At 32.9% G+C, this 12,219-nt stretch overlaps 1 protein-coding gene across 2 annotated transcripts in view; it reads left to right on the plus strand.

Annotated features, from left to right (window-relative positions):
- LOC145291001 (uncharacterized) overlaps positions 1–12,219 on the plus strand; it is a 209,616-nt gene that overhangs the window by 179,308 nt on the left and 18,089 nt on the right. For both annotated transcript variants that reach the window (XM_080136532.1, XM_080136533.1), the window contains exons 14-15: positions 2,024–2,186; positions 5,838–5,878. In XM_080136532.1, coding sequence (XP_079992658.1) covers positions 2,024–2,186; positions 5,838–5,878 — 204 coding nt within the window. The remainder of the gene's footprint in view (positions 1–2,023; positions 2,187–5,837; positions 5,879–12,219) is intronic.

Genomic DNA, 12,219 nt, shown 5'->3' on the forward strand with positions numbered 1-12,219 from the left:
AGTATAAATCATGTAGAATATCTGCATGAATATAATTTCACATAATAGTTAACTAAAGATCATCATCCCATAAGAAAACCGAAAAAACTAATAAGGAATTAATTAAAATGAATGTTTAAAAGAATATGCAAATTAGTTTGATCTTTTGCAGATGGATGCAATTCGACCACCTATATATAACATAGTTAACATTTTCTTTTTAAATAAATAGAAAAAGTGGTTTTAATATGAATATCAATACACACACACACACACACACACACAAAATTTATTGGAGTATAGATTTTAAATTTTATGTAATTGGATATACCGGTTGAACTAGTGATTGATATCCTTTAAAGTTGCCAGTTACCTTAAATCAGGAATTGCAAATTTTTATCCTTAAATTTACAAACTCTTATTTTTTACAAGGAAGTCACTGCTTATTAAGGCCCGAAGGCTACTTGAGGATAAAGGTTAATGAGTATCAGGTAGTCAGTGAGATGACATTGCAATGGTCAGTTGTGGTGGAAATTTAGTAGAATTTGATTAAGAGAACAGCTACACAAATATTTGTTTACATCAAACTTGAAAACGACCATGTTGTAGGCAGCTGGAAAATAACCCTGCAGTATAGAGTTTCACAGGCAAGAAACTTTTCTAGGAAATAAACTTTATTCATGGAATTTGCATTTAGTTTAGGCACAGATAGAGAGCAGGGGAAATTATTGATAGTGGTTGTAGTTAGACAAGTGTTTGATGTGAACGTTTTACAGGGGGAGACCATAGATTGAACCTCAGTGGAGCACTTGCCATGAAAATAAGGATTAGAGCAGAGATAGTCTCACAACGTCTCTTCTGTGAGAAAGAGGTTGTAAGGAGGCGAAAAGGACATTGCCGACTAGATTTCGAAGCTGGTTTTGTACTTTGTCAAAACAGTAAAGGGTGCTCTGAGCAGCTCCCCCACAGATGTGGCACCAATAGTACATCTTAGGATTTGCTAAAAACATGGAACTTTTAATTATATTTTCCATACTACACCCTCACCATCTCCATTTCTTTCCATACACTGCTTAGTTTTCTCCTGTTCTCTATTTTTCTTGTACATGTTTCTTATTAAAAGAGTTGTCTGCATTTGTTTCTTTATTTCATTTTTATTTGGTATGGGGACCTGTTTCTCATAAGGCAAACTAAAGCCCCGACAAGTCCTCCTCTGGTGGTAGGTGACCATACGATCACTGGCTGACCTGCCTTATTCAGCTCTTTATGATTTTTTTTTTTTTTACTTTTTGATTCTCTTTTTATTTTGCCTGAAAGTACTTTCCTCAAACTCCTAGGGTTAACATTCACAGACAACATGAATTGGAACAAATACATTGAGGCAATTTCCAAGACTGCTCTCTCTCTCTCTCTCTCTCTCTCTCTCTCTCTCTACTGTGCTAAAAGGCTACTCACACCTGAGAGTATCCTGTATATCTACAAGGCCACGGTTCGCCCATGCATGTAGTATTGCATCTGCCACTAGTCTCTTGCTCCGAGCCAGGGTTCAAAAAAGAGTCGCCAATCTAATAGGTCCTGAACTATCAAGTAAACTCCAACCTCTGTCCAATTGCTGAAACGTGGCATCTTTGTGCCTATTTTATAAGTATTTCAATGGCAAGTGCTCTGACAAACTCTGAGCACTAGTACTCCCTTGATGACAATACCCTCAACAAACCCGGCAAACAGAAACAGCCCGTTCCTACACTGTAGAGATACCTAGATGCGATATGGCCTTCTACTCGAATAGCTTTTTTCCTCAGACTGTTGCACTTTGGAATTCCCTCCAGGGCCATTGCTTCCTTGACTGTACTGACATGCAGAAATGCGGTTTTCTTATGGAATGATCATCTGTAATGTGAACAGACATCTCCCTGCCCAACTCCATAAAGAGTATCCCTGCAAATCTCATCCCAATAGTAGCCCTTCATGACCCTGTGCCTTGTTTGAGATGAAATGACAATAAAAAAGAAGAAAAAATTTGATTGGAATTTTTCTTTGCTAGGGAAAAATTGATTTCCACAACAGAGAAATGATCCGAACAGGAAATTATTTTAATGAAAGACTTGCAGACGACAACCCATATCAAAAGCCCAATAAGAAGTGGACGAACGTACCTGACAGTTTTTATAATCTAAGACAAGAAGCTGATTTTTCACGTGAACCAGGTATTTATATTTTCTTGTTGCATATTTCTTCTCTCCAACACAAACGTTTGATTTATTTTCCTTAGTAAGAAAATATCAAATAGTTGTCACCGAATGAAATTGTGATATTTTTTTTTATTCCTCAATAGTTGTAGTAACTGGAAAAATGGATGTGAAATTGAGAGAGCATCTATATCAATCATTGAACATGGCTTATATATAAAGAAATAAAGTATTTATCAAAAGTAAATTTAAAAAAAAAAATTATTACAGGAAAAAGTATTTCTGTAAATAAAGGCATTATACTTAATGAGGAAATATGAGATACTATGTTTTAATTTATATATTTTTTGTTTAATGTTTGGTAATTATATTTGATTATTCCAGAATTGAATTGGAGCCAACCAATCAAAGCACCATAAAAGTAGGAAGAATAAGCTCCAGTGATCGATCGGTATTTAGTTAGTTTAAGGATAATGGTCGAAATTAAACAATAAAACAATGATAGTCGTAGCTGGAAAATATATATCCTATAAAGAAGAAATCCCAATGTAAGAGAGTAGTAGTGGCAGTAATTTTTTGCATATGAATAAAAGTTACTCCAACTTCCTGTATGTATGATGTCTTTAAAAGAGTCAGGTATGCTGAAATTAAGGTAGGAAATTATAAAGTTGAATGAAACAGACTTATAATTTCAGAAAACATACTTATATTACTAGCATAAAGCGTGACCATATTGGAATTCTATATAATACTTGTGTTCAAAATATAATAGATATGTGACACATAACTTCAATTAAAATTTTGGATTAAAAGTCCTGGAACAGCTATAAAAGCCATATTGTATGCCATAAAAAAAAAAATTAAAATTAAATAAAAAATGTAACTGAGAATATGTCAGTTTTAATAGATCTTGAAATACGTCATGTTTTTTTTTTTTTTCAAAACGGAAGATAACTCATCTGTAAATAAAGAAATATGATTAAAAGAAGAAATAAATTGTTCCAACTAATTATTGGTGTCTTTATATATCTATTAGTGTTGGGACGATTAATCAGAATTGGAATTGGGAATCGGAAAAATCAGAACATTTTGGGGTATTGGAATCGGTATCACAATCGGTATGGGAATTGGAAACATTATAATTTGTTTAATGTCTAATTTCCGATTCCAAACCAATTCTTTCAAATTTTAAAATAAAAACAAGCAATTTTTTTTTTTTTATTAGAAATTGTTCCTTTACAACATAAGACTTAGAAGGGACACAGAATGAGTTATAAATCTCATTTAGAGATTTAACATTGATTAGCAGAGTTTAATTTATTTTATTTATTGGTCATTTATAACTTGCCAATGGCCTTTGTAATCGTTTCTCATCTATTTGCCAAAATGTCTATGTGCCCTCATCCAGGGAATTCATATGATTATTAACAAGTTTTAAATGCTCTGGGCGGGTGGGGGGGGGAGACGTTCAACTTCCTTGGCGCCAGCTGTACATTGAGCTGTTTGTCATCGGTTTCTTCTGAAATAATTAAAAGTTTCATGGCACCTTTTTGGACACAAGGAAATCCTCAGACTCTCCAAAACTTATTTAATTTGTTTTTATTAGTTCTTATTGTAAGAAAAGTAAATATTCTAAAGTTCACTTGCTTATTCAGTATCACAGATTTTAAAAAGCTTTTCGCACCTATTTGATGAATGGCCATATGGTGTCTATCAGAGACTTCACATTTTAATATCAAAGACTTAACATGCTTGGATTTTTTTTCTGGCGCTGGTATTGTCTGATCACCACACCCTTTGAAATATTTCATTTTTCCTTATATTTTGTTTGGTTTTGGCACAAGTGAAAATATAGATGAAAATCTCACCAGTTTATCAAAACTTTGGAAGAGCAAACATTGAGAAATTTGTTAACTTTCATTTCCATTTAAAATACCCAAAACATATGAGATTCTACTTTTTAGGCGATTATGTGTGAGCACACTAAAACGTTATTTTAGAATTTAGAATGGGTGTTCTGTTGTGCATATAAATATAATGTAAACTGATCCAATCTCGGTACATGATAAGTTTTTAAGCAGTTAAGTAATTTTTACCAATAATTCTAAGGCTGATCAGCAAAATAAAAAATCACATGTAATTGCTATATTTTTCGTATTGCCACCTGTACTTAGGGTTAATAGTAGGAAAGGAGTGTGGTTTTTATGACTTTTAACAATACTATATATTGTGTGTGTTATTTATTTTGTATGTCACGATTACATCCGAGTGACTGTTGTTTAATTAGCGATTCCCATTTCTTATAATAAATAATTTTACCAAGAATTCTTCATAAGTTTTGGTTTTAGTTTCGATTATAACTGATGCCACTTAAGTCATTTATTTTCTTATAAATGAGTTTATCAAGAATTCTTCATAAATTTTGGTTTCAATGTAGCTGATGGAACTCCAGTGATCCATTTTTTTTTTTAATAAATAATTTTATCAAAAATTCTTCATAAATTTTGATTTTGGTTTCGATTATAGCTGAAGGAACTCAAGCTAATGTACCAAAGTCATATGGATATATTTTTTTTATTTTTGAAACCGCAACATTATAATATATAAAAATCGATAGAACATTAACTCTATAATGATATATACGAAATCTGCAAGAATTAAAATATCATATTTAAGCGTACTTAACGACCTGGCTACACCAGGCGTCCTTGCTAGCTTAGATAAATACTTTTGCAATTTTAACAAGAGTTACAATAATATCAGAGCATCTCTATTTACGCCATGCATACAAACATCAATATATTGCATATGAATGAGTCCCGCTCGTTGTTATTATTTGCATCTCATTTTTCTTTTTCTTTTGTTTTTTTACAACAAAGCAAGTCAATTTAATAACCCACCAAATTTATATAAAATAAAATTTAAACATTCATAGAAGAAAGGCACATAATAGTTAATAAAGCCCAACGCCCTCTCCATGTTAAAAATGGTTTTCTAAATAGTAACATTATTATTCAGAAACTCGTTTGTTACAATAGGAAGGACGTTGTTATTATTTTGTTCTTACATTGTTTTTTTCATTTTACCTACCAATCGTCGACTATTTTCAACTGTTTATGAAAACTTTCAAGTAACATGTTATACATTAACGACAAACTGATACAATTTGGCTTTGTTTAAAATCAAATTAAACCTTTTGTTGTCTTTCAATTTGCAATACATTACAAGGAAAACATTTGAGGAAAAATATATCCGGAAATTACTTGGGGATTTATGCAATAATTTGAAAATTTACGAAAAAAAAACAAAAAAAAACAAAAAAAAAACAACATATCTCTAATTAAATATTTATAAATATTAAAAGAATCAGAATCGAAAATTTAGAATGGAATCGGTAATTGGATGGGAATCGGAAATATTTTGGAAGCGTCCCACCACTAATATTTATGGAAATTATTTGTAAGATATGAAGTGTGAGCGAATGATAATTTGTACTTTAGACAAACAGAGTCTAGAAATATATTCAGGATGTGTAATTGCCATGACGGACTATGGAAGTGGCTCTACAGGTTTAAAATTCGATCAGATTAAATATAGCTATTTAGCCTAATCATGCTGCATCCGTGTGAAATGCAACAAAATTCTGATTTCTTTCCTCTTATATTTCAGTCACAGCAAACCAAGAGAGATCGATGCGGGATAAATCTGTGGTGAGTCTAATTGCTGTTTTGTTTCCTGATGAGCATAACTCAAAAGTTATAAAGATCAGTTTAAATCCACCCCAAAGCAATCTAACATCCACCCCAAAGCAATCTAACATCTACCTCTGCTGGCAGAAAAGATTTGGTCGAACTGTTCAAACTAAAACATACTCTAATATCCACCAAGTGGTTCTATTTTTTGAGTCAAACTTCACTATAGTCGAAACTCTGCAGTAATGATTGCTTCGAATAAAACCTTGTTTGTCTGTTGATCACTTATCGGGTCCAAAACTACTTGACAGAATCCATCAAATTGGGGAGGATAAATACTGTTAATATGACAAATAATAATAATAATAATAATAATAATAATAATAATAATAATAATAATCTGTGAACTTATATAAACATCAGATAATTTAAAACACACACACACACACACACACACACACACACACACACACACACACACACACACTAGATGAAGCATCTACATTCAAAGGATCTTGTATATTACTATAACTTTGTTTTATTACTCTTTTCTCTATATCTCTTCCTGTTTCCCTTCCTTTGTCCATCTAGTCTTTCCCTCTTTTCTCTTTTTCCTCCTTCCACTACTTTTCCTATAAATCACTATCAATTGCCCTTTATTTACTCCATTCATCTTTAATTATGTCATCCAGTGTGCATGATAACAGACAATCAAATAAGATAACAAACAGGCTAACAAAACCAAACACAGTTTTATAAGAATATTTATTAATTGATGTCTAATACTTATTGGTATCATTTTACATAAATTGAAAGCGTCTAAATTTTCACAAATTTTACTGCATTTGTATAAAATTAAATTAAACTAAAATATAGCCCACATTTGAACCCCTTACACCTAGTGTTAGATATTGACTGGACAATGCTGGGTAACCTGGTCGATTATTATTAGAAAATAAAACAATTAGATTTTGGAAAATGTGTAAATACAGCTTAGAATGTTTATTCAGGAAGTTAACTTGGAAATAAAAAAAAGTCGATTTAGGAATTTTAAAGTAGATTGGAATTTGGTTAAGTTAAATAAACAAGGTTTTAGCTTACATGAATGACACGGGATTTGATCTACTTTGCTGACATAATAGATAGTTAGCAGAGATTAAATTAATGAGTTGGCACGAAATGTATTAGCGAACAGATGTGTGGACGACTCTGTTGGAAGTAGAAAGGGTAATGAATGAAAATGTAGAAAAAGACTCAGCGTGCCAAACTCTGACAAGGGAATCCATAAGATGAATATAACCAGTGTAAAATATAACTAGTTGTTATGGCATTCTTTTGGGGATTTGGACAAATAAAAAGGTATGTGATTCTTTTGGTCTGAGACAAGCAGACATATTGTATTCATTTGATTGTAAAAAAAAAGACCTGTCTGTAAAAGTTTATGTATCACGTTTGTTAACTACTTGTATTTGTGAAGAAGGAACTACACTCACAATGGACATTCTAACTATATGCAGGACAATGAATATTTCTTACACTGTATGCACACATTTATTATATATGAAAGACATTGTTATATACATCACTAGACGATTGACAAAAGTAAGAAATACAGACACACATATATATATATATACAAGACACACATGTGTGTGTATATATATATATATATATATATATATATATATATATATATATATATATATATATATATATGTATATATACCCACTGGCTACATAACACTAGCAGCTTGGTCCCAAAATTCACAATGATCGGTTAATAAAGAGAAATAGTCAACCACCTCAGCAGAAATAACCTTCTTAGTGATACACAATATGGTTTCTGTTCTGCAAGATCTACCGCAGATGTGCTAACGGTTATATCTCACAGGATTAGTGAATCTCTTGACAAAGGCTTCCTTTCTAGGGCAATTGCTCTTGACATATCAAAGGCCTGCGACAAGGTATGGCATAAGGGCCTACTTCACAAGATTTCCAGCTACGATATAACTGGAAATGTTTTCTCTATCATTAAATCATTTCTCTCTGATAGGCTCATAAGAGTAGTGGTCGATGGACAAAAATCAGAGACCTGAAGTCTTAATGCTGGAGTCCCTCAAGGGTCAATCCTGGGCCCAACTCTCTTCCTGATCTACATCAATGATCTCCCTAAACACATACTTAAATCATTCGTTGACATCTATGCTGATGACACGGCCATCTACGGCAACACATCAAAGGCTGTAAATGACAAAGTTCTCTCTGATTCTCTCTCCTCTGATCTTGAGTGCGTGGTTCAGTGGGGGAAGATGTGGCTGGTTACCTTTAATGCATCTAAAACCAAACTCCTATCTTTACATCATCAACGCTCTGATCCCCATCTGGCATCAATTGAAATGGATGGCTCTCGTCTAGGAGAAGCCCCATGTTTTGACAAGCTTCTGATCTGAAATGGAACACGTACATCAAGTCTGTTGCCAAGGTCGCTGGAAAGATGGTGGGATCCTTCTACCGCCCCAGAAGATATCTCACTACTGATGCAATTCTCTATTTATATAAAAGCCAAGTACGTCCAAGGATGGAATACTGCTGCCATATCTGGGCAGGAGCTGCTAAAAACAGCCTATCCTGCCTTGACAGAGTACAAAATAGACTTCGTGGCTTAGTGGGGGATGCCCTTTTCTCTACCCTGCAACCTCTCTCCCACAGAAGAGACGTTGCGAGCCTATCCTTGTTTTATCGTTATTTCCATGGCAGGTGCTCGTCTGAACTCCAATCTCTGGTCCTCCCTCGTCAATCCTTCATGAAAAACACCTGTCTAGTTGAATCCACTGTGAAAAATTTCCCCCACTCTTTATCTGTGCCTAAATCAAAACGTAGACTCCATGAAAAAAGCTTCTTTCTTAGAACTGCACGCCTGTGGAACTCTGTTCCGTCTGCCTGCTTCCCACCTGACTACAACTTGGATGTCTTCAAGTCCAACCTTAACAAATTCCTAATGAACCGCCCTTTTAAGTAAACACTTCATTAAATCTCCACACTAACGTACTGTACTTGCAATAACCCTTATCCCTGAGTGGCTTCTGGGCCTTGATAAGTGGTGACCACCGTGTAAAAAAAAAAAAATTAGTTTAAGAATAAATCCTAAACATATAAACATTCAAACATATAAACATTCAAATATATAAACATATTAAACTTTTTAAATATAAAGATTTTAAAAAAATATGTGGCATGTTAAATCACTCATCGAGTTTGTGTTAAACTGGTTGTGTCAGGAAAAAATGAGTTTGCGAAAAAAAAAAAAAAAAAATTAAATTAAAAAATTAGCCACTTTTCACTTGCTTTTCCTTTCCAACTTAACTTTGTTAAATGTGGTGATCTCTTTTGTTTATAAATGGATTATTTCTATTTTTTTATTATGTACTCTTATCTTTGTTAATAAACATAGAGAGAGAGAGGGAGAGAGAGAAGGAGAGAGAGGGGTGGAGAGAAGGTACGAATGATAGATCACAGATAAAATAATAAAACAAACTACAGTGAGAAAGGAAAAGTGATAGACAGATAATAACAAATACATTGAGGATATTGCAAAGGCTGCTGCCCATACATGAAGTCTTGTTGCCACATCTGGGCTGGTGCTCCAACCACTAGTCTCTTTTTCTTAGACAGCATCCAAAAAATAGTCTCCCACCTAAGAGGTTCTGTACTATCAGCCAAACTCCAACCCCTGTCTCATCATCGCAATGTTGCATCCCTGTGTCTTTAAAAAAGATTAGCCTCTTTCTGTTCGGTTTTCCTTTAATGATAAACTCATAGCATTTGTGCACCCTCAGTATACATATTCCTGACTAACCCGACAAGCAGCAAAATCCTACCCCTTCACTGTTGAAATCCCTAGATGTTGGAGAGCCTGCTACTCTAATAGTTTCCTCCTTCAAACTGTTAGATTTTTGAATTCCCTCCCCGTTTCCTGCTTCCTTGACTGTACTAACCTACAGAAGTTTAAGTGTAATGTGAACAGAGATCTTGTTACTCAACTCCCCACAATCCTCTATAAAACATGATCCCAAATAGTAACCCGTTACGTATAAGTAGCAATATGCCTTGTTTGGAGGGAATAAAAAAAATAAATAGAGAGAGAGACAGGTCACTTGGTGAGATAATTGCAATTTTCTGCTAATTAGAACAATTAGTGTTTGTATATTTTAAGATGAGGATTGATAATTATTTTTTTTATTATTTGGATTGTTTGGACTATGGTTCTTATTTTGGTTGAGTTTTTTCACAATACTAAGCAAAATCTGAACATTTTTTAACATTCACCAATAACATCCAGCATGAATGCACCTGAAGACGATCGGAGGTTACATCGACTGAAATATTGTGGAAAAAACAACTAAGATGAGAATAATAATCCAAACAATCCAAATAATACAAAAAATAATAGAACAATTAAAATTAAAAAAAAAAATTCAAACATAATTCAAGGAATATTTTAGCATGTATTTAATGCAGTTAAAAATATTGGAAAAAGCTGTTAATCAACTCAGTTTTTATGCTAAAACCCAAATATAAAGTTTTGCATGGGTTTGAATACTCTATATATGAAGTTTCATGTCTGTAAACCAAAAACTGGCAGAGGAGTTTGGTAGGCAAAATTTCAAAACAATAAAATATAGAAAGCGGTTTGTGTTTACTATAACCTGTTTATGCAAATATTACGCAAGTATAAATCACGTAGAATATCTGCATGAATATAATTACATGTAATAGTTAACTAAATCCCAAAAGAAAACCGAAAAAACTAATAGGGAATTGATTAAAATGAATGTTTAAAAGAATATGCAAATTAGCTAGATCTTTTGTAGATGAATGCAATTCCATGACCCATATATAACAAAGTTATATTTTCTTTTTAAATAAACAGAAAAAAGGCAAGCCTTTTTTCTATTGTTCAGGCCAAGATAAACAATTGGGTGCTAAATAGGACGTTACCCAGTATGAAAGGGTGAATGTGGCATTATGGTGGAAAGAGATACTAGCTAAGAGAAACTTTTGTTTAATTCTGAAGTGACAAGGATGACCAACGACCCTCACTTTCCCTCCTTTTGAGTTGGCCTTGTGCCTAAGTTTTTTGTTCATGTAAATTTTTGCCTGAATAAAGAATTTAATATCTCAAAGTGTAGTATCTGTTCCGATGCTACTCTAAAGATAATTTGTCTCAGTCAATGGAGGGGAAACCCTCTCTACTGACAGAATTATTATTTTTGATCCCACCGAGAGTCCCCCCTTTTGCCTTCTTTTCGGGGAGCTGGTTTATAACCCCACATTAAAAACGACCTTGTGTCACATTTTGGCTTTCGTGGGGAAGCAAATAAATACTAATAGAACACACACACACACACACACACACACACACACACACACACAAATATATATATATATATATATATATATATATATATATATATATATATATATATATATATATATATATATATATATATATATATGAGTATAGATATAGATGACAACAAGGAATGTATGAAAAGAAAGAAAGTTTTTCGTAGCTGTTTTTAGAAAATCCAACTGTGCAAGGGAGATAACTTTGTTCTCTTGAATGTTTTACTTTAACTCTCGTTCTGATGCATTGTGTTAGTCCATATCTATCTCACGTACACCTACATTTTAATAGAGATTTAGTGTTTGCCAGTCACGAAAACTGTTATATTTCTCACCAATATTACATCACATTTTCAAAGATTGCTTATTTTATTTATAAAACATCTAAAATCATCTTTTATAATATTAAACATCAAATCGCAATGTCTCTCGCAGACAATAATTGCTTTTTGTATGGATAGATTTTGTCATTGTTTCTTTTAATAGAAAATAATATTGATATTTTAACTTTTAAAGTACATTGCAATCAAGTAATATTCATTATTATTATTATTATTATTATTATTATTATTATTATTTTTTTTTTTTTTTTTTAAATTAAAATAATATTCATTATTCATCCCAAACAAGACATGTTGCTACTTAAACATAAGGGGATACTATTTAAGACCATGTCTACATGGGCACTACATAGAGAATTAAGCAGCGAGATGTCTGTTTACCTTATATTTAATTTTCTGCAAATTAGTACAGCCAGAGAACCTAGGAACAAGGAACCAGGGAGGGAATTCCAAAGTCTAGCAATTTGTAGAAAGAAACTATTATAATAAAAGACTTTCCAGGGACCTCTACAGTGAAGGCATGGGATTTTGCTGCTTGTTGGGTTGCGTTGAGGGGGCACAAGTGCTATGAGTTCATCAGAGCACATTCTATTACAATGTCATATAGTGGAA

The sequence above is a fragment of the Euprymna scolopes genome, chromosome 2 (genome assembly GCF_053919585.1).
Source record: "Euprymna scolopes isolate OS-2025 chromosome 2, ASM5391958v1, whole genome shotgun sequence".
Lineage (NCBI taxonomy): Eukaryota > Metazoa > Mollusca > Cephalopoda > Sepiida > Sepiolidae > Euprymna > Euprymna scolopes.